The sequence below is a fragment of the Girardinichthys multiradiatus genome, chromosome 18 (assembly GCF_021462225.1).
Source record: "Girardinichthys multiradiatus isolate DD_20200921_A chromosome 18, DD_fGirMul_XY1, whole genome shotgun sequence".
NCBI lineage: Eukaryota > Metazoa > Chordata > Actinopteri > Cyprinodontiformes > Goodeidae > Girardinichthys > Girardinichthys multiradiatus.
This window is the reverse complement of record NC_061810.1, coordinates 9148787-9172715: the sequence shown is the minus strand read 5'-3', so window position 1 is coordinate 9172715 and position 23929 is coordinate 9148787. Positions and strand designations below refer to the sequence as shown.

Below are 23929 nucleotides of genomic sequence, written 5' to 3'. Positions count from 1 at the left end.
TGTAGACATGTCCTCCGTGTAGCGCTGGTTACGTAACCTGATGTAACACACCCAGCAGTGGGTTTCTGGTACTGCAGCGTTAAAACAGGAAGACACATAAGTAATCTGATTAGTCTCTAGTTTTAGAGGTGGGTGGGTGGTATGGGAGGGTGAATATTTTACTAATACACCCTGCCAAGTGATAACAATAGGTTTCCAAGGAAACACGGTATGGGTGCCTGTTTGAAAGGTTCAATCTGAGCTGTGTCTGTGTGAAGGGCAGAGACTGTGAAACATTACTCGGCATGTAATTTCACTTTCATTCAAACTGGTATGTGTTCTGAATTAATGAATGCGCGCTCACACAATGATCTCTCATTAGGCAGTTACTCACTATGGATACGCAGTCACTGGCTCTGGCAATCTGTGCAGCTTTTTCCAGGATCTGCAAGAAAAGTAAGTGAACTGAATGAGTAAGTGTGCACTGAGACAGCACTTCCAGCAAGTGTGCATTAGGCAACTGGAGCACGTCCTGATCTTCTCATGGTAATTGCCACCACTTCATCATAATCACTAGGTAGCATTTTGCAAAGCACTCAGCCACCACAATGACTGCTGCATTCGTGTCTTTGAAGAGGCCACACTATTCTTGCCGAGTTATTGATGTTTAGTTTAATAGCCTGAGTGGCAAATCAGTGGCAGCACTAACATACTTGTGCACGTGAATGCATGAATAATTTGTTCCAAGCGTTAACCCTAAAGTCACATATTTTGACCTTATTGGCATGAGTTTGGAATGCACTGTGTTTAAACCAAATTACTGCGGACTGACCTTGTCGAAAGGGGGGAAGACGATAGGTTGAGGAGAGTAGCCTGGAAAGTGGATATGCAGCTCTGTGGCGTTCTCAGTGTATGGGTTGGTCTGAATGGTTCCTATTGGGTTCAGCATCTCTTCAAGTTCATCTGGGGAAAAAAAAAAAAATCCTGGTTAGCATGCAGGTATTCCACCTGAAGCTCTGTATATCTCGTCTTAATGATCAAAAACAAACTAAGAGTTGATTGTGTGTACCAGGAAAAGAAGACCAGCAGTGTAGGATGATGTCTCCCGTCTTCAGCTGCCCTTTGTAGTCAAACACCATCGTGTTTACCCAAGCTATGGGGTAGTGCTAGATCAAACAGTTATTAATCAAAGCGATGTAACAATACAGAACAGGTATAGTTTAGAGAAACAAGGATCCTCTTTCAGACCTACTCACCACTTTCCCTGCCTTTCGTATGGTCTGGTATTTGTTTATGTGTGGATTTTTGGTGGACTTCTGTTTCTTGACCTTATCCATGACACCATAGATGGCGAAGCAGAGGCGGGTCATGCGGGGTAGGTCAGAGATGGAGATGTCAAACTCCAGAGCGTTGTCCTTCCAGGTGTGCTCTGAGCGCCCACTGCTCTCGCTGCTCACGGCCGGCTTGCATAGCAGCTCTGTGCCATGGAAGAGGCCCGCCCTCACCTGGACCTGTGTGTATGTTCACACATGCCATCATTTTCCTATCGGGTGGTGCTGGATATTCAGTTTTCACAGAACTCACCCGTGCTTTGCAAAGTTTTCAATATGTGCAAGAATGTAAAATGAATAGAAAAGGGATTCATGGTTTAAAAAAAATCGTTTACAAATAAAAATCTGAAAAGTTTGGTGTTCGCTTGTCGTCAGCCCACTTTACTTTGATACCCCAAATTAAATCTAGAATACTTTGCACACTTTTAAAATTTTTATTTAAAACATTTTGTGAAAACCCATTGATAATTTTTGTTCCCGCTTGTCACTACTTTTTGATTTAACAAATAAAAACCCAATAAAATATGCTGAAGTTCGTTGTGTAATGTGATGAAAGGGGTATGAATACTTTTGGAAGGCACTGCAGTAATGACTGTAAAGTAGATGTGGCAGAGCTGTGTTTGCAGGTTTTACCATAGAAGTAACGTATATGAAACAAACAGTGTTTTGTGGAGAGTTTACCTTGGCACTCTCTTCAGCGTTCACCTTGCTGCCTTTCACGAGGACTATCTTGAATGAGCACGACACGTCCCACACACACGTCTGGACTTGCTGAGGAGGGAGAGCGAGGGCAGAAATGGAGAGTGGCTGTGAGTGTGAGCAGGATTGTGATGATTTCGTGTAAAAATATGCACAGGACTCCACTTCTTCACGCCCACTACTTCCCAACACAGACACAAACAGACAATGAGCGAGGTCAGGCAGGTCGCCGTGATGTCAAGCCAAGTGGATTTGCGAGGGTCAGCAGTCAACAGAGCAAAATCATCACATGACACGTAAAAGCTATGGACTTGACTAACATGCCCACTTCCTGCCATCTGTGTGGTTGAAACTCATGTGTGGCATTTCCAGTCCTTTATCAGTAATGAGAACTTTTATTTAAACGCTCCTTTACTGACATTATAGCTGCACGTAAATAAGTAGAATTCTGTCCATCTACCTTGGCAAATAATTGACTATTTGTTTTGAAGACCAATTAAGGCACTCCAGTTTTACTACAGTTACTTGGGCTCCATTGCACAGCTTATTTACCATAAGCCTTCTTTTATACCTGAATACTTGTTAAAAGCCCCTTTATTGGGGCTTGCAAAAAGACCTGCTTTCTTCACCTTATTCTCTGAATAAAAACTGAAGTTTTTGCCCATTTGCAATTTTGATAGCTAATGTTTAAATGGTTAAATGTTAAAGAGAACAGAATTACAATGTTTTATTTAGGGGTGTTTGTTTTCCATGTCGTCATCTCCACATTTGAAGTAAATTTTCCCATCATTCATTGGGATTGAAACTCATGATAAAAACAGGACCCTCGCTCATTGTATATGGACGTTATAAGGCTTGTTTTACTAAAGCAGCAGGGCATTCAGACTCACTGTGAGCTGAAATTGAGCCTTCTGGTAAATTTAAATGTATTTTAAGTTACGCGATACCTCTAATCAAGCCGAACATCACACAGACATCTGTAGCCCGGCCAGCTTCAGAACCTCACCAGGAGACTCTTAAAGGAAGGCCAAATAAAACAGTCCTAACATCTGAAATGCGGATGCGCGCTTTGAGCAGCCATGTCACTGTTCAGCTGAAAGCAGCAGCGAGGAGTCGCCGAATGCTGGCAGGGTACCGCGGGCACGCTCTGACATACTTTCAATACTGACTCATAAGAACAGCAGATGGCAGCTACCAGAATGTTTACTTTGTAAACCTAAACACCTGCAACATTCTGCTCTGGTGAATTAATCACTTCGTGGTGTTTTAGCTATTGTGGTGCAACAAGTAGAGCAGAGTAAACACTGCAGGATATTAAATGAGTGTTATCTAGGGTACATAGAACACAATGGAAATAACCATAATTTTCCCTCAGTGGGGAAATTCAGGTGTACCAGAAGCAAAGGGAGAGGCAAGTCCAAGCAAGCAGTCACACAGAGGTAAAAATATACAAAACACAAAATAAGAATAAAAGACTAAACAGTAAGGGTACATTTATAACAAATACTGTGCAGTAGTTAAAAATAGCATACTCAGATTCAAAGAAATGTGTAACATGTGCATGTATATTTGCATAAATGCATGTATAACACCTAGATTATGTTTTTTATATTGGCATAAACATCTTCATTCAGGTCAAAGCTGTGCCCTGGCTAAATATGGAAAATTGAATTTTCTGGGAGGACATGACGGTTAAAGTGACAAAAATAAAAAAGAATGGCTTGCATATGTTTCTGTTAATCTGGGTATAAGAAAGGCTAAAAAGACAGAACCCCTCCGGCCCCCCATACACACACACTACTGGACTTACGGTGGGAATCCTTCTTTTGGGAGGTAGCGGTAACGGTGGATTGGAGGACTTGCGGCTAACTACAGCTGCGATGGCAGACATTTCCTTGTCAAACATGTTCTTGATGGTGCTGGTGTGGACCAGGGTGAGGTGAGGAGACTCCTTGGCTTGAAGACATGTGCGGATGTACTGTGAAGCCCAAAGGAAAAGAGTATGTTTAAACTTAGTGATCTGAACATTAATTACAGAAAACAAAAAACTATATACTCTGACCTAAGGAACCTTGGAATCAATAAAAAATGACAGAAATCAACTCGACTTAACTTTCACAAGTATCCAAGCAATGCATCATTGTTAGCATGAGACACATTTTTACAATGAATGATCTAAGCATTTTTACATGATCAGTACCGGTGTCTGTTTCCTGTCACCGTGTCTATGAGCTGTGCACAGACACCTGGGATAGGTAGGAACTACACAGAGCAGCTAAAACACTGGTCAGTAAATGTTACACTGCAAGGATATAGTGCTAATAACTGCGCCACTGGGCAGCCCATGCTCATACATGGCACTGATTTATTTATTTTACTGACACATGAGACTATGGTTCTGTATCTGCAAATGGGTTATTGGGTTAAAAAAATAATTCGTAAACTAATTGATTTATTAGGAATCACATTTGCCAGTGGTGATGGAAGGAGTACTTCCAGGATCTCCTCAATCTTGCCATCACGCATTCCCTGGTGGAAACAGAGGCTGGGGACTCGGGGTTGGACTCTTTCATCACCAAGGTGGTTAAAAAGCTCCACGGTGGCAAGGCTTTGGGGGTGGATGAGATCCATTCTGAGTACCTCAAGTCTCTGGATGTTGTGGGGCTGTCATGGTTGACAGGCCTCTTCAACATTGCGTGGCGGTCGGGGACATTGGCTCTGGACTGGCAGACTGGGGTGGTGGTCCCCCTCATAAGAATGGTGACCGGAGGTGTGTACCGGCTACAGGGGGATCACACTCCCTGGTAAGGCCTACGCCAGGGTATTGGAGAGGAGAGTCCGGCCAATAGTCAAACCTCGGCTTCAGGAGGAGCAGTGTGGTTTTCGTCCCGGCCGTCGAACACTGGACCAGCTCTATAGCCTCTGTAGGGTACTTGAGGGTTCATGGGAGTTTGCCCAACCGGTTCACATGTGTTTTGTGGACCTGGAGAAGGCATTCGACTGTGTCCCTCGTGATGCCCTGTAGGGGGTGCTCTAGGAGTATGGAATTGGGGGCCCTTTATTAGGGGCCATCAAGTCTCAGTGCGGACCAAACTCCTGCTCCGTTTGTACAAAGTCGGATTTGTTCCCGGTGCATGTTGGACTCCGGCAGGGCTGCCCTTTGTCACCGGTCTTGTTCATAACTTTTATGGACAGGATTTCTAGGCACAGCCAAGGGACGGAGGGGGTCTGGTTTGGGGACCAGAGGATTTTGTCTCTTCTTTTTGCAGATGACGTGGTCCTGCTGGCCCCCTCTAGCCAGGACCTACAGCATGCGCTGTGGCGGTTTGCAGCCGAGTGTGAAGCAGCTGGGATGAAGATCAGCTAGTCCAAGTCAGAGGCCATGGTTCTTGACCGGAAAAGGGTGGCTTGTCCTCTTCAGGTTGGAGGGGAGTTCCTGCCTCAAGTGGAGGAGTTTAAGTATCTCGGGGTCTTGCTCACAAGTGAGGGAAGAATGGAGCGGGAGATCAACAGACGGATCGGTGCGGCTACCGCAGTAATGGGGGCGCTGTGCCGGTCCGTTGTGGTGAAGAAACAACATTCTGACAGACTACAGAATATGTGAAAGCAGGTATAAGCTAGCTACTAATGTAGCTAAATTAGTCAACTTAAGCTAAGACAACTTCACAGACATGAACCATGAATATGAAAAAGGCACCTGCTCATCTACTAATCATATTACTGAGGAGCCATAAATAGTGCTGCCCAAGACTGTATAAATTATATTAGATCATGCCCTACACTCGTAAATCAGATCTAATCATTCACTTCTGTGACTTTGTCCTTAAATGCCCATCGGCCTGCAGCTACAGTAACATAAACAAACTAATCCAATGGTTTTTTGACACCTGATGAGGTCCCGTGTGTCAACACCGACCTTGTATTGAATCAGAGGATGGTCTCCACAGAGGAACTCAAGGCACTGGCTGACTCGGAGCACATACTGGCCCCTCCACGCCTCCTCCTCAGGTGCGTGGGTGATGAGCCACTTTTTCACAGCCATCTCCATCAGCTCAGAGGGGGTGCAAGACGACGACACCTTCAGGCTGGTTGAGTCCTGAGAGTAAAAAGTCAGAAACCGAAAGGAGTAATCAGAGCTGAAAGGGTGAAAAATAAAATACGAAGATGGCTCCATAACATTCAGAAACAATTAAAAGACCCCACTAAAAATAAATACACTGAAAATAAAATAATTTAGCACATTATTGATTTGCTTTATTTCTACTTAATGTAAGACAAGGGGAGGAGATGCAGTTCCTGATCAATTCTGGGTTTTTTAACACAAACATTCAGTTATTTGAACTTTAAATTGCAGATCAGCACCGTGGAAAATATCATTTACAGCTCCTTTGCCACAATGCTGCTGGAGCTAGGGGGCACAACAAAACCAGAGACTATGCTTGGACTACATTTTTTCTCTTATACCACGCTCACAGTTTATTACTTCCTAATGAAAAAAACATTCTAGTAAAATTAAAACAATGCTTTGACCCTGTCCCTTGAGAATCTCGTACTGGATGATGCCTTCCAGAGAAGATTAATGTTCACGCACAGAGAGACTTTGGCATAAATGTTAAATCTGCTTTTGAATAAGAGACTAATAAATGTGAAACAGACCTGGTCAAACAGACTCACACTCTTCTCTAAAATGAGTTTAAATACATCCTCCACATTTTGACTACCTAATACAGTATGCTCTGAAGCTCATCGCTTTATTTATAGCTCAGCACTGACCTGATACCGAAGATGGAATTATAATTTCCTGAAGGTTTAATAAAAATGTCATTCATCAATAATTAACAGAGCATGATCAGAGCAACTATGTGTAGGAGCTCTCCCCCTAAAAATACCTATAAAAGATCTCAAAATGAATCCTGATGATATGGTTGACACAAAGTTCAGGTCTCACACACACACACACACACACTAAAAAGGTTACTTATATATTAAGAAACTGATAAACATAAACATGACAAAATTTAACCTAGAAAGATATATTGACACACACTTCCTGTCTGTTATGTAGCTTATTGTGTCTGACCTCCAAAATAAAGACTTCCTGCCTACGTCCACCTGGGTGCACTGGCACAGATTGCCTGTCCTTATGTCTGATGTTAATCAACGCTGTTATACAGAGCCTGGAAGAACATGACCATCTGTTTTTATTTGAAGATAATATCACTTCTGAATGAGAGGTGAGGTGACAGAAGGAAGGACACATAGATGTGAGTTTGGAGGAGGAGAGGGGAATGGGTTCATTTTAATCAGCGATCTGCTCCCTTGAGCTGGAATGCTAATGTAAGTGAGAGTCACAGAGAATGGCATAATTTTACTGATGGTTATGACCCATTTAGTGCCATCACATGTCTTGTAGTTGGGCTCAGTCACGTTACGTGTGAAGCTGCCAACCGCGGGCAGAAAACAGGCTGGAGCTACAGTAACACGAGTATGCGCTGCTGGGGTCACATGGTTACTCCTTTCTACTCAGACAAGGTGGTTTTGTCTTGCAGAAAGTCACATTGTTATTCCGGGCTCCTTATGCAGACTCGGATGGAACAAATCAATACTAGGCGTGCTATGGGTTTTGCTAAAGCTTCTATTATTACATCAATTTATTTTTTTCATTTGGGACTGAGCTGATCCAATATTAATGTGGGAAAGGGTCAGACTTAGTCAGAAAATGTACTAATAGTTCTAATCCACATACCAGATTCCAGAATATCTTGCATCCTATCTGCACATTTAGTTCACAATCAAATGCATTTCAAGAATGGCTTAATTCTTAAAAGTACTCAGTATATTTGTAGAATTTCACTGGTAGATCTTGGGTTAGACCATTAACCTGTAACAGAGCAGAGTTTGATGGCGGAGCTCCTCATCCTCTTAGTGCCTTGAGACAGCAATGGAAGCGAGAAACAAAAAAACAAAAAAAAGACATTGTAGGTCTCAAACTAGACAGTCTGCTCTCCACGGGTACACCAGATCTGGTCCATGACTGGACAAGCACACTTCCATGACCCCCGCAACATCTCTGCATGAGTAAAGATTTGGTCCACTGTTCCACAGCCAGGACGAAAGCCACTCTTAGCCTCACTGAGCATCAAAGCCCTTCGGTAAACTTTCTTAGAGAGACTGAAAAATCTGATCTCCAACCAGTTGGAACAAACTTTCTGGCCATGTTTGAAATAAATAAATAAATAAATAAATAGGACAAGCACCCAGGTCTGGCACTCAAATATTGTCCCAGGCCTCCATGGCACATGGAGGAGGCAAATGTTTGGAAAAGAAGCCATCTGTAATATGTGTAGGGACAATATTACTTCAGGTATAGTGATGCGTTGCACCACAGAGGTACAAACAAGACTAAATGTGCAGGAAAAAAACACTTTTGGTTGACGGTGACAAAGCTAGAGTAAATTTATCATACAGGAAGATCAGTGAAAGATGTCAGATTTTGGAGCCCGTTGAAACGTGTAAAGTAAATGTACAGCTGCAGGAAACGCATTTCAAAGACTGCTGTAGATAACCACACCGTGAGTGTCTTTAGGTGATGAATCAGAATCATTGATTTTCGTGGTACAGTAACAATAAAGGCTATGAAATGAATCAGAATCAGCTTTAATGGCCAGGATTGTGAACACCAACACTTCAGTTTCAAGTGCTCACAGACCATGACCAGTCACTCCTGTGGAAGGTTGTACTTCACGCAGGACATACAGTCTCTGCTGTGCCTTATTCCAAAAAGCGTATATATGTGAGGACCATCTCAGGTCCCGAAAAAGGGTGGTTCCTAGGCATGTGAAGTGATCCACAGTGTTGTTGAAGATGAGGGGAGGCAGTGTTCTCTGGAGGTCCACCATCATCTCCACAGTCTTGAGCGGGTTAGGCTCCAGGGTGTTCTGACCACACCAGTGGACCAGCCGAATCACCTCTTGTCTCTGTGCAGGCTCATCTGTTTGATACCAACAGATTCTCCCACGTGAACTGTGGATCTATGCAACTCCTCCAGAATCAGCACGGGGCTCTCGGCTCCTTCTGAAGTGACTAGAGCGCTTTGGGCCTTTGGAACTGCCATAGGTTCCTTGCTCGGGTTGCAGTTTATAACCTAACCCTGCAATAAACCTCTTCACAACTGGTTTACCTGGGTTTCATTTAGAGGTATTTGAAAAAAGGGTTGAGTATATTTTTAAAACCATGCATCATTTCCTTCGACTTCACAAATAGTCTTTGCTTTTTGTTAGCCTATCAAACACCAGTAAAACATCTACGTTTGTTGTTGTAACGCAACAAGGTGTGGAACAAGGTGTGGAAAAGTTCAAGGAGAACTAGAAACATTTGCATTTCCTGCGAAAATGCAGTGTGAATGCTGTACGCTGAATTTTTTAGCTGAAAGCTGGCAGAAAGAAGCTGAAATTGACTGCAGAAAATCTGCTGAAATCTGATAAATTAGTAGAAATTGCAGAAACAGCAAAGAAAAACTGTCATCTGATCTGTTTGAGCAGGAAGACTATTAGCTATAAAAAGGCTTAACAATGTAAAGTTACCTCAAAACTACTTGTTGAAAGAGTTGTTGAAATGCAAGAACTGATAAAAACTTTAAAAAAGCAGGAGCTGCCATAGATGAGCTGAAAAAGCAGACTGAAGCAAAAATATAGCCTAAGAAGTTGAAGTCAGTGCTAAAATACACAAAAAATTGCAGACATTTCAGAAAAAAATGAACTAACAACAAATACGCTGAAGAAACACAAAAACAAACAAGAAATTGCCAAAAAAACACAAAAGTGTTCTTCAGCTAAGAGAGAAGAGAGGAGAAAGAGAAGCTAAAATGCTAACATTAGCATATTGGCTATCACTAGCATGAAGGCTGATATTAATTTAACCCATCTACCATGCAAAAAACTATTCACTCTTCAGCATTCACACAATAATAATAGTAATAAACTAGAACATTTCTGAAGAAATTTAGACGGGGCCTACCTCTTGGCGCGTGGTTCTTGGACCAGAGCCAAATGTTGTGGGGCTGATGTACAGAACCAAAGCAACAGAACGGTGTGCATCATGATTGAGGGTAGAAGGTTAAGATGTCTATCTAGACCTGTTCTTGTTTCACCAGTAATCATGCGTCCTTGCATTGCTTTGGCAGTCGCCAATAAATAAAGAGTCCAGTTTAGAGATGTGTAGTAATAGGTGCCACCAGACAATGGCATGGGAGTCGAGCCACTCACTGTTCTCCCTTCATTGCTATGGCAGGCCCCAACTAAGGAATGTTGAGACTTTTATTTTGTAAATATCAGTGAGTTTATATTGAAAATATAAAGTAGATCCATTTCCATCACAGAGTCCCAGCAATAGTGTTAAGACCAATGCTGCAATTATTGCTGTGTGAAATATGAAGGCGTTTATTTTGTAGGGTATGTCTAGGTGTTGTTTTGAAAGTCCAGCATGGTTGTCCTTTCAGGTCTGGCGTACTTCCACTAGATATAAAGAACCTGTTTGCTATTCTAAAATCATTGTGTATGCTATTATCAGCTTAAAAAAAATCAATACAAACTATGGAAGCTGAGGCTTTTATTTTGAAAGTTTCAGTAAGCCTTATTTCAAAGGACCAGCATAGTGCCATTTCCAACACTGTGTGAACTCCAACAGTAGTGTAATGCCCAGTCCTGCAATGATATATAGTTTAAAACATAAAGGCTATTATTTTGTAGAGCATGTTTTGTCTTATTTTGAAAGTCCAGCGTGGTTGTCCTTTCTGGTCTGGGTTAGTTCTGTTAGTTGTTCTAAAATCATTGTCTATGCTATTATCAGCTTAAAAAAGTATTGGTAACTATGGAAGGTTGAGGTGTTTATTTTGAAAATTTCAGTAAGCCTTATTTTAAAAGGGCTGATCTGGTCCTATTTCAAACACTGGATGAGCTCCAACATTAGTGTGAAGCTCAGTGCTGCAATTTTCTATAGTTTAAAATGTAAAGGCTTTCATTTTGTAGTGCATGTTTTGTCTTTTTTTGAAAATCTAGCAGGTTTGTCCTTTCAAGTCTGGGTTATTTCCATTAGTCATATAGAACCTGCTTGCTTGTCTGAAATCATTGTGTATGCTATTATCAGCTTTAAAAAATCATTTGTAATTGTGGAAGGTTGATGTTCAGTGTGAAAAAATGGCTTTTATTTTGTAGCGTATGTGTAGGTCTTATTTTGTAAATCTAATGTGGTTGTCAGCTATGACTGACTTATTGTGATCACTCATGGAAGCTTCTGGCCTGATCTCAGCCTCAGAGCCAGTCTCTGTCAGAGGTTACTTAAGTTCACTGGCAGCTGTGTTCTGTTGCTATGGTAATTAATGAGCGCCCAACAGCTGCTGTTTCTCACTCAGCAGCACCTCACTTTGTGTCTCATCATGGCCTGGCTTTATAACATGGTGGCACATGCTCCCGAACTACTGCCCATAACTCTGAAACCGTAAGGGCTATCAACGTCATTCTTGGACCGTTTTTCTCAGAACGGACAAGAGAACGAGAATATTAACACATTTTTGTTGAAAATATAATAATAAAGGCACAACACTAGGTGAAAAAAAGGGAAAAATGGAGAAAAACACAAAAATGCCTGAACATGCTCTCGAACACCGTCTAATACCTCGGAAACGTTGGTTACGTACTGTAACCTCAGATTCTATGAGTATAGGCGCAGCCCTTTAAGGCTATCGCTAGTGGGTTTATCCCTTCGCACGCAGCACTGAAAACTTTAGTCCACGCCCACTTGCTGTGTGGGCCCCACCCCAGTCCGTATAAATTACGGTGAGACCGGACAAACGGCTCCCATAAAGCTTTTTTCTTCAGCCATTCCGGGACCAGTGAGGCCCAGAGCTTAAAGGGCTGCGCCTATACTCATAGAATCTGGGGTTACAGTACGTAACCAACGTTCTATTTCGTATAGGCTTCGCCCTTTAAGGCTATCGCTAGTGGGTTAAAGGCGAAGCAGGATGTAGTCTATGCCTCACTGGGTCCATCCAGACCATAACTGAACATCTGCTCGCCTAATGACACCAAAAATCAGCCTTCTGAATGCGTCATGACGCACTCCAAGCGTCTTGCGCATCACAATGAACAGAGAAAATATCTGGTCAGGGAAAAAAGGCTGAGATAACAGACCTGCTGCTGTAATAGGAAAACGAAGGTTACGAACTGTAACAGTGTAACGATGAGCAGAACAGGTCAAAAATCTCCATGAGGAAACGTGGAGACAGATCGGCAGCTGGATCATGCGTAATGATGCGGCAGAACAACCTCGTATGCCACAGACAACACAGCAGAGGAGAATAACCTCTGTTCACATGGAGGCTTAATGAAATACATCCGCAGTGACAATAACATCATAAGTCACGATCAGTGGCTGATAATAATATTACGACACCCTGTGTCTGCATGCAGGAAGGGTGACTCAATAATAAATTCAACAAAATAATAGTCATTCTGTCAGAACCCTGAGAACCGAATGAGTCATGGAGAAACCTGACACATCTCGCAGGTAGAAACGAATAAATGAGCATGGAGATGACCATGAGCCTGCTGTGCAGATGTCCTCCACTGTCATTCCTCCATGCAGAGCCGTGGAGGATGAAATCCCCCTGATTGAATGAGCTCTGAGATTCTGTGGAGGATCCAATCCAGAGGATATATAAGCCTGTGAAATAGCCTCACACAGCCAATGTGAGAGGCGCTGGACAGATAGAGGACGTCCTGCAGAGTTTTCTCTGTAATGCACGAACAGATGCTGGGAGCGGCGCAGTGCAGCCGTGCGCGCCATGTAACATGAAAGCGCGCGCACGGGACAGGGGAGATGAGAGGTGGCCTCCTCTTCAGAGTTATGAGGAGGAGGATAAAAACCATCCAGAGTTATCAGTCTCGATCTGAACGAACTCGTGATGCTTTTAGGTGTAAAAGCAGGGTTAGGACGCAGCACAGCTGAGCTGCCGTCGGCTCGTATTCGGAGACATGAAGGAGCGACAGAGAGAGCAGATAAATCGCTCACTCTCTTTGCAGATGTCAGAGCTAACAGCAGGGCCGTTTAAAAAGACAGAAGTTTTAGTGGAGCCTGATCTAAGGGCTCAAATGGGGCTTTAACCAGTGCGCGCAGGACGAGCGCTAAATCCCATTGAGGGACTAGGGGGCGTGACACGGGTCTGTGTCTACGTACACCCCGCAGAAAACGCTTAATCAGCGGGTGATTAAAGACCGTTCTGTCACTAAACCCTTCATGACAGGAAGAAATAGCTGCAGCATAAGTTTTAATGGTGCTGAAAGCTAAATTCCTGTTCATCAGCTGCTGGAGGAATGACAGCACGCAGCCTAATGGACATGAACAAGGTCCCACGCCTTTCTCTGCGCACCAGCGCTGAAAAGCTGCCCACTTTGATGCGTATGACGCTGTGGTAGAGGCGGCTCGTGCACCCTGAATCGTGCGCACCACATCGTGCGGGAGACCCAGCCTTTCTAAGCACTCCCGTTTAGCGGCCAGACCCAGAGATGTTGACCTAACTCTGGGACGCACCTGATCGCCCCTCCCGCCTGGAGGAGTGCATCCTCTCTCCACGGCAGCTGCCACGGACGACCTGACACCAGCTGCTGCAGGCTCGGAAACCATGGCGCGCTTCTGCGCTAGGGGCTACGAGAATCACTGAGAGCTGTTCCTCTCGGATTCGGTCCAGGAGCCGCGGGATCAGCGGAACTGGTGGAAAGGCATAAAGGAGCGTTTTCGGCCACGGGCTGTGAGCAAAGGCGTCCACTCCTAACGGTGGATCCTCCCGTGGGCTCAGTGAGAACCACAACTGGCATTGTGCGTTCTCCCGTGTGGCGAAAATATCCACTGCTGCTTTCCCAAATCTGCTCCAGATCTGAACAATCAGCTCGGGGTGGAGACTCCAGTCCCTGGGACGAGGACCACCTCTGGACATGATGTCCGCTCCTCTGTTCAGGACGCCGGGGATGTACACTGCTCTGATGGAGAGCAGGTTCATGCGCGCCCAGCACAGCAGCCGCCTGGAAATGTTTAACAGCTGAGCCGAGCGCACACCTCCTTGGCGATTTATGTAGGCTGCTGCCACTCTGTTGTCTGTGTGGATCAGAACATGCTGATCCCGCAGCAGAGGAGCAAAATGCTGTGTCACCTTCCACACTGTGAGAAGCTCCAGCACGTTTATGTGGAGAGACATGTGGTCTGGCCACTGTGCTCCCACCGCCTAAGACTGACACGTTCCTCCCCATCCTGATAGGGATGCGTCTGTGAACACTGAGACGTGTGACGCTGGTCTGCTGAGGGGAACTCCCTCTGACAGGATGCGGGGATTTCCCCAGTGGGCCAGGTCGGGTCCCACTGAAGGAGGGACTGAGATCATCCGCCTCTTCTGACGTACAGGATCTATGCGCAGGCGGACGAACCATCTCTGAAGACGTCTCATATGAAGCAGACCCAGCGGAACAACCACGTGAGCCGCTGACATCATTCCCAGTAATCGCATAAGTGACAGAGCTGTCACTACGCTGTGAGGTTTGACACGGAGAAGAAGCGCTGACAGCGCGTCTGTTCTCGGTTGAGAGAGCCGGGCTCTCATTGTGATAAACGATCATCCGGGATGGGAAAACAGAACTTTTTTTCCAGTTTATTGAAAACCCCAGAACTGTCAGATGTGCGGCCAGCTTCTTTGTCTGTACCGCTGCCTCCTCTCTGGACCGAGCCAGCAAAAGCAGGTCGTCCAGATAAAAGAGGATTCTCATCCCTGCCGAGCGCAGCGGCTCCAACGCCGTCTCCACACATTTGGAGAACGTGCGTGGGGCGAGAGAGTAACCGAACGGCAGGCGGTTGTATTGATATGAGATCCCCTGATAAGCGAAACGCAGATATTTGCGTTGTTTCGGGATGATGGGGATGTGAAAATAAGCATCCTTCAGATCTATGGAGGTGAACCAGTCGTTCTGGTGAACGTTTTCCATCACCTGTCTGACTGTCAGCATGTGGAAACGTCTCTCCATGATCGCTTTGTTGAACAGGGACAGATCGAGAATCGGTCTCATTCCTCCGGTTTTCTTGGGAACCAGAAAATACCGGGAATAAAACCCCGTGTTTCCTCTACGCGAGGAACCCTGGAAATGACGTTTTTTATCAGGAGTTCCTGCAGTTCTGACATGAGAATGGAGCTCTGCTCCGGGGAGGACAGGACTGTCTCCAAAATCCCTCTGAACGGTGGGGGCGGAGACAGGAACTGCAGCGTGTAACCTCTGCTGATCAGTCTGTCCATCCACCTGTCCAGGTAACATACGCGGCGCCACTCTGAGTGATGCTCTGAAAGCGGCCGCGGATTTATCTGTGGTGCCGTGGTGCTCATGAATACGAGCCAGGCTAAAGCCCCTTCCGCCGTTACCCGACTCGAATTCTGATCGGAGGTAACCCATGGGGGGCTCGGATCGAAAGGGCTGTAAACCAGCCTCACCAGGGGAATATTCACCCAGGCTCGCAGCTCGGTGTTGAGCGGGGGCATCACTGATGCGCCGCTTCGTAGGGAGCTGCGGTTGTGCATCCTCTGTGATCTCACTCGCTGACAGTTGGGGAGGACAGGAGGGAGAAGGCAGCGAGCGGAGCTCTACCGGAGCAGCATAGTATGCTCTCGTGGAGTCATGCTTAGAAACTGTGAGATCGTGGGGCCTCTTAAACGGCGGTTTAAAAGGGGCCGTCTCATTAGGAGTGGGGGATGTGTGTGAGAAACACAGCGAGATCGTACGATCTGGCTGAGCTGGAATAAAACGGAAAATTGCTCTTAGAGAAATTTATGTGTTTTATTTCAAAACCATCAACAATTTTACACACACCCCCCCCCCCACCAGTCATTTTTTAAATCTCCGCCGTGGCTCCTGCGGAGGGTTGGACCAGGCGCACGCCAACTGCCGACCTCTGCGCTGCTGCTGCGGCCAAGTAGACAGAGCAGTGGGCGGAGGAACTTGGGGAGCTGCGGCAGCGGCCGTGGAGCGTCTCTGCTGCTGACGCTGATCACGGCGGTCCTGCCAGCGGCCGGTGGTGTGGGACGACCGGAAGCCATGTCTCCTGACCCGCTCAAGTTCCTCTTGAGAGGTTTGCATCTGGCTCAGCAAGGACTGGAAATGAGGACCGAACAGTCCGTCCAGACTGATCAGTCCCTCCAGTAACTCCTTCTTAAAATCCTCAGGGATGGAGGAAGAGAGCTGAAGCCACATCTGTCGCTGCAGCAAAGTCTGCCAGGCAGCGATGCGGGAGGAGCACACAGCCGACGCTGCACAGGGGTTGAGGATGGTGTCTGCTAGGTTGCAAAATTCCTCCACATCCTCCGGAGGCAGCTCCATCTCCCGAGCCCTCTTAGAGATGGCGTAGGCGGTGTTGTTGGTCGCTGCAGCGACCTGAGCGGCACACTGGTGAGAGCGATCAGTCAGCCTGGCCATGATCTGATCGCTGGAGGAGGGGGGCACAGGCCGTCGTCTGACGCGCCGGGCCGACCTAACCCCAAAAACCGCCGACAGACTGGGCTCTAGAGCGGGAACTGGGGGAAACCCCTGATCCGTCAGTGCCTCCACCCTCGTGATGGGTGTGAAGGTGGAGACCAGTGCCTTCCGCTGTAGCGGCTCAGCCGCCGCTCCCGACAGGTAAGTCTTTACCGCCGGAAAACGGGGCCAAACCGGATCTCGGCGAGTCGAATGAGCTGGGGCGAATTTTCCCGCCAGGTCATCCGTCGGCAGCTGGGCTAGAGGCGCGGGAACAGGGACACCTTTAGCCTCAGCAACTTTGGCGATGATGTCCGGCAGCGCCCTAACACGTGCGCCTATTGCCGGAAAGGGCGTTGTCGCCGACATCGGGAGGCCCTGAGCCTGGACTGCTTTAGTATCCGCATCCTCCGTCCGGAGGAAGGGAGTGGAGACATCAGTCGCTGTCTCTGGGGAGGAATCGTCCGATTCCCGCCAAAAATGCCCAATGCCTCCTGGAGGGAGCATTGGTCCGCTACGGGGAATTCCCCTTCTAGCGGGGAGAAATGGCTAGACGCCGCTGCTTCTCCTCCTGAAGCAGACACCTGCAGGAAGGGCAGGTGGACCGCGGGGTCAAGGCCAGGTTTGCATGATCCGGACCGAGGCAGCCCTCGCAGATGGCATGCAGGTCGTAGGACATGATGTAGCCTGTGTTGCAAGCCGACGTTAGCCATGGTTCTTCTTGTAATAGAGCCTATACGAAATAGAACTATAAGCGCTATCAATTTGATCCATGCACTGTATTAATCAGCAGGCCCTGGTGAACAATCATGGAGCTTCTCAATTTTCTACAAAAATGTGTCTGGGAGGTGTGACTCTGTGAAAAAGCGGATAATTTTGACCATTTTTAACCTGAGTGAAGGTGAATTTTTCAATGTCAAACAAACCTACTTCACGAGGAAATGATAAAAAGTATCCAAATTATTTTTGGACCGTAGGTATCAGCAGGGATCGGTGAACAATCCTGGAGATTTTTATGTGTCTACATAAATCCGTGTAAGAGATGTGACAGTGTAAAAAAGTGGATAATTTTGAAATTTGTTAATTTCAAGCGATTTTGAGAAGGACAGATTTGGTACTCCTAAACAAACCTTTTTTATGACAAAACGATAAAAGGTATCAAATAAATTCCTTCACTGTGAGCGCCAGCAAGGTCTGAAGATTAATTGGTGCAAAGCTCATGTCTCTAACTTGAACGGTTTAGGAGAGGCGGCGATTCGAAAACATGTGAGTTTAAAGATTTTTTGCTCTGATTTTTTCTGAAATTCCTATAGGTTTTCCATTCAGGGTGTGTTGATTTTGCGTTGCTCCCGGACGTGTTGCGTGAAATCTGTTGGTCCTACATTAATGAGGGTGACATTTTCTGAATCGCAAAAGAGCATCCTACATTTTGATACCTAATTTGTGCCAGTAGAGTGAGAATTGAGCAAGCGAGGAGAGTTTGTTCGTACTTTCTCAGGTTATTCAACAACCTAGAGCATACACTCTACCAACTGACGAATTCCGCCATAGGATTACATTATAAAATCAAAAACGTCAAAAATCTTGCCTAAAATTTGAATCGCAATTGTAGAAGAACCGTAATAGATATCAAAAAGCTTAATCATCTGAAGATAGCTTAATGTCTTGTGAACATTTGAAAAGTTGAATGGTGTTTCTAGCTGAAAGTATGCAGAAGTAGTAACCTGTTAAAGAGCACAAAGTTTTAGCTGAATTTTGCGGACTTTTTAAGATTTTCCATTCATTTCAATGGGCCAAAAATTGGCACAAAAAGCTGAATATTTTAAAAAGTATAAAAAGTATTAATACCGAAAGTCATAGCCGTAATGTCCTAAATGAGCTGAACATTTTAAAAGTTGAATGGCTGAAATAGCACAAAGAATGAAGGAGGAGATGGGTGCCAAAAAAAGTGTTAGATATACATAATAATAAAGAGAAACAGGATCTCTATAGTGTGAATGCCCTTCAGCATTCACACAATGAATACTTTTGCAAGGCACTGCATCTCCTACATCTTAGACTTTCCCAACAGTGTAGCATTAGATCCTCACCTGAGACTGGTCAAAGTGGATGAAGACTTTAAGGTCAGCTGGCCGGTCGTTGAGGCCATCTGTGATAGTTGTTAAAGCTGCAGGCTCCAGCTGCGGGGAGAAGCATGCCTGCAGCCACTCCATGCACGTCATCATTTGCACCCGCTGCATCCTCTCTTCACTGAGACGAAACATCTTACTGCGGAAGTCCTTCACCTCCTGGTCATTAATGGCATCCAGTTCATGGAGACCTTAAGGTGAAGAGGAAAAGACAAAGACAACTATATTTAAACAAAGCTCAAAATGATCAGATTAGCTGATCATCCGGTCCTTACCCAACTTCTCTCATTTCTGCTAAAAAACTAAAAGGTCAAGGCACTATGCTCCCTTCAAAAGAACAAACTGTAATTTACAACCTGTCAGCATTTTAAGACCCTCAGCATTCAGAAAAGATCTCTGGTCAACATTAGCTGTTAAAGTGTAGAGCAGCTGTGTAACTGTACTGATGAGGGGAAAAACACAGTGGGTCATGTGAGTGTGTGCTGGTGTGCTCTGCAGGATGAATGGCTATCCACACATGCCTGTGGCGTTCCACTTTACTTCAACAAAAGGCTTTAAAAGATCATGTCAGACCACAGTGAAGCCAAGAAAGCAGACCTATCAATATCGTCTCAAGTCTCCATCTATTAGACTCAGAGCTCCTTCTCTCTCTTTTCTTGTGAATATGTTTGTTCTCCATGGTTATATCTTTAGGGTACAATTGTGTTTGCATTAGGTTAGAAGGCCTCCATGACTCATATTTGCAAGTGAAGAAAATGAGCCTAAATAAATGAAGGACTCCAAGTTTCCAAGGAGAAATCTTTTCTCTCTCATATATAGGTAAACATTCTGTAGAGCGTTTGATTTTGACCTTCATAGCTTTTACTCTGAAGTAATGAATTCCTGTCTCTAAAATGGATAACCTCAAATACAGATCAATCATAATTAAGAAAGACGTTCATCCTGTCAACTATCATGTCTTCCCTATATCCACCTGGGCCACTGATGAGAAGACACTAAGCATAAGCTTAGGGCCAGATTTGCTGGGCTGAGACCTACTTTGTGCAGGAAAACAGTCACGTGTAGTCTTACCTTTTCCAATGAGTACACCTATCTTGGAGTCCAGCAGGCGCTCGGCCCGCCCACAGTTGCGAGTCACCAGCTTCAGGACCGGCAGAAAGGGACGAACGTCACACAGCCGACGGGTTTCATCTTCCAGCTCTTCGTGCACAGCTGCCTGGTTGACACATTCGAACATGTGGCTCTCCATTTCTCCAAGGGAGGGGAACAGTGGGAAGTTCTGAGCCTGCTTCCATAAGAGCTGAAAAAGAGCAGAAAGACACAGCAGGAGCTTTAAAACACAACAAAACCGCTTAAAGCACCAAACAACACTAACTAGAGAGATCAGAGTTAAGAAATGAAAGTCTGGTATAAACTAGGTTAGTTGGTAGGTTGGTGTTCACTTAGAAAAGAACATTAATTGGTTTTGGTCAAATGGGAGCCATCACTGAACTACAACAAGATTTAAATACTTGCACATGCACAGTCATGAGCTTGAAAGACAATTATTTGGGGCTTTTGAAGACTCATGGGAAGTACAGGTCCTTCTCAAAATATTAGCATATTGTGATAAAGTTCATTATTTTCCTTAATGTAATGATGAAAATTTAACATTCATATATTTTAGATTCATTGCACACTAACTGAAATATTTCAGGTCTTTTATTGTCTTAATACGGATGATTTTGGCATACAGCTCATGAAAACCCAAAATTCCTCTCACAAAATTAGCATATTTCATCCGACCAAAAAAAGAAAAGTGTTTTTAATACAAAAAACGTCAACCTTCAAATAATCATGTACAGTTATGCACTCAATACTTGGTCGGGAATCCTTTGGCAGAAATGACTGCTTCAATGCGGCGTGGCATGGAGGCAATCAGCCTGTGACACTGCTGAGGTCTTATGGAGGCCCAGGATGCTTCGATAGCGGCCTTGAGCTCATCCAGAGTGTTGGGTCTTGAGTCTCTCAACGTTCTCTTCACAATATCCCACAGATTCTCTATGGGGTTCAGGTCAGGAGAGTTGGCAGGCCAATTGAGCACAGTGATACTATGGTCAGTAAACCATTTACCAGTGGTTTTGGCACTGTGAGCAGGTGCCAGGTCGTGCTGAAAAATGAAATCTTCATCTCCATAAAGCTTTTCAGCAGATGGAAGCATGAAGTGCTCCAAAATCTCCTGATAGCTAGCTGCATTGACCCTGCCCTTGATAAAACACAGTGGACCAACACCAGCAGCTGACACGGCACCCCAGACCATCACTGACTGTGGGTACTTGACACTGGACTTTTGGCATTTTGGCATTTCCTTCTCCCCAGTCTTCCTCCAGACTCTGGCACCTTGATTTCCGAATGACATGCAGAATTTGCTTTCATCCGAAAAAAGTACTTTGGACCACTGAGCAACAGTCCAGTGCTGCTTCTCTGTAGCCCAGGTCAGGCGCTTCTGCCGCTGTTTCTGGTTCAAAAGTGGCTTGACCTGGGGAATGCGGCACCTGTAGCCCATTTCCTGCACACACCGGTGCACGGTGGCTCTGGATGTCTCTACTCCAGACTCAGTCCACTGCTTCCGCAGGTCCCCCAAGGTCTGGAATCGGCCCTTCTCCACAATCTTCCTCAGGGTCCGGTCACCTCTTCTCGTTGTGCAGCGTTTTCTGCCACACTTTTTCCTTCCCACAGACTTCCCACTGAGGTGCCTTGATACAGCACTCTGGGAACAGCCTATTCGTTCAGAAATGTCTTTTTGTGTCTTACCCTCTTGCTTGAGGGTGTCAATAGTGGCCTTCTGGACAGCAGTCAGGTCGGCAGTCTTACCCATGATTGGGGTTTTGAGTGATGAACCAGGCTGGGAGTTTTAAAGGCCTCAGGAATCTTTTGCAGGTGTTTAGAGTTAACTCGTTGATTCAGATGATTAGGTTCATAGCTCGTTTAGAGACCCTTTTAATGATATGCTAATTTTGTGAGATAGGAATTTTGGGTTTTCATGAGCTGTATGCCAAAATCATCCGTATTAAGACAATAAAAGACCTGAAATATTTCAGTTAGTGTGCAATGAATCTAAAATATATGAATGTTAAATTTTCATCATTACATTATGGAAAATAATGAACTTTATCACAATGTGCTAATATTTTGAGAAGGACCTGTATGTCTTTCACCAAGATGAATGAACAAACAACTTCAATGACTTTTAATTGCTAGAACTGGAGGCACAGGTTTGAATTTATTGTGATTTTTCGCTAATTCAATAAGCATAGACCACTGATTTTTAAAAGGGTTGAGGGGAGGGCAAATCTAACAGCCTGATTTTAAGCTGCTTGATGAGTGTTTGGGATCATTTTCTGTTTGAAGTAGGAAACAGAGTCTGGGCTTCAACTATCTGACCGTCCCCCTGGTTAGGATGTTCAGGAACAATCCTTATGTCATTGTCTATAATGGCTGAGTAAAAAAGAAAAATAGAAAATATCATGTTTGACTAAATTTTGCACCTGCCAGGATGAAAATGTCAAACCCCTTCTGATCGGACCTGTTATTATCTGAGGATCAAGAGAAATAAGTACTTCAGGAAAAATGTGAGTGAAAATTCAGCTAATTGGGTGACTCAATCAGACCAGCGTTGACATGATTCATGAGCGTATGCCTCCAAAACATGATTATGGGCTGTGGTAACGGGCATGTCTGGATGAAGAACCAGCACAAATCAGCCTCCCTAAAAGAGCTAATACAGTTCAGATTTAACATAAGGGCGTGCCTTCCAGGAAATCTGACCTACTCTAACATTCGTGAATGCAAATAATGAATGCTCAGTCAAGTATAATCCTGCTCACCTGACCTCTGCAGACAGAAACACTTTGATCATTTTATCAATTATCAAACAAGTATTCCAGCCTCTGGCCAATCTTTTCGATGCCTCACCACATATCCATTTCAGAGAATGATCTGATGCTACTTTGTCATCAGACATCTTTTTATGACTTTTCCTTCATGTTGGCCACACAAGCACGGGAAAACATTAAGCAGCACCGACAAATGCTTAATAAAACAGAGCTGCTTCTAGGTTTAGTAGGATAATCTTTGTGTTCAGTGCAAACTTTTCAACTACTAATGCTAACAGATTCTTAAGTAATGCAGAACAGAATTTGATGCTGACATGGATCTAATGAGTTTTGCATTATGAATACATTCTGTTATGTAGTCCTGTTTAAGGAGGGAGAATATAATTCATTACTGTTATCAGATGACACATCGGTCACTGTAAGTCTCTTTAAAGCTCCCGAATACCTACACTCGGAGTAAAAACGCTGACGGGAAAAACAAAAAACCCCAAGCAGATCACAGCAATTATTACAATGACAACAAGTATTGGATCATGTCTGACTAACTGACCTGCTGTCTGATTTTAACTTTGTGTGGACACCAACCTTTGTTTCAGCTTTTGACATAGATGGGCTTTGAATGAAAGAAAAGCTTAACGGAACCTATAGTTTTAGGTGCAACAGCGACACATTCTCAGAAATTGCCCTTTCTGGCTTAAACTCATGCTGTCGCTATCCCAGCGCCACTCACCAGTTTGATATGTTGAATTGTGGCCTCGCGGGGAACATCCATCTGGATGTAGATGCCGGTGGGCAGCAGAAAGTCCACGGTGATCTGGTCCGGTGCGTGTCCGGCCAGGGGCGAGTGGGCCGCCCAAATGTCCAAGAGGTCTGTCATGGCAGGAGGCATGGCAAGGGGCACCTAGGACCACCTCAACCATAAGGACCTGGAGGAACAAAGAAGAAAAAAAAACAAAAAAAAAACAAGTGTTGGTTTTCTTGAGCGGACTGAAAACGGAAAATATAGACAGCTGCACTTTTTTTTTTGCGTTTTTGTTTAGGATCCATCATCTCTTATTTGGGACAATATTTTCAGTGATTTTAATAGGTGATAAGTAATTTTTTTGCCCCATTTACTCTGATGCCTCAAAATAAAACCCAGTGTAACCATTTTCCTTCACAGGTCACCTTAATAGGAAACAGAAACAGGAACACAGCAGAAAGGTCAGAGGCGGAGTTGAGAGGTTTGAAGCAGGAATAGGTTATTAAACAATATCTCAAGCTTTGAACATCTCAGAGCTCTGTCCAATCAATCATCTGAAAATGGAAAGAGTATGGCACAACTGCAAACCTATAAGCACATGGTCATCCACCTAAACTATCAGGAGAGGGGCAAA

The 23929-nt window shown here is 44.8% G+C and overlaps 1 protein-coding gene across 3 annotated transcripts in view; it reads right to left on the bottom strand.

Moving 5' to 3' along the window:
• pik3cb (phosphatidylinositol-4,5-bisphosphate 3-kinase, catalytic subunit beta) overlaps nt 1-23929 on the bottom strand; it is a 92354-nt gene that overhangs the window by 26923 nt on the left and 41502 nt on the right. For all 3 annotated transcript variants that reach the window (XM_047392050.1, XM_047392051.1, XM_047392052.1), the window contains 10 exons: nt 23284-23479; nt 19750-19978; nt 18640-18869; nt 5926-6105; nt 3820-3987; nt 1992-2081; nt 1236-1490; nt 1049-1145; nt 812-942; nt 374-424 (listed from right to left, as the gene is read on the bottom strand). In XM_047392050.1, coding sequence (XP_047248006.1) covers nt 374-424; nt 812-942; nt 1049-1145; nt 1236-1490; nt 1992-2081; nt 3820-3987; nt 5926-6105; nt 18640-18869; nt 19750-19978; nt 23284-23442 — 1590 coding nt within the window. In that variant the 5' untranslated portion in view covers nt 23443-23479. The remainder of the gene's footprint in view (nt 1-373; nt 425-811; nt 943-1048; nt 1146-1235; nt 1491-1991; nt 2082-3819; nt 3988-5925; nt 6106-18639; nt 18870-19749; nt 19979-23283; nt 23480-23929) is intronic.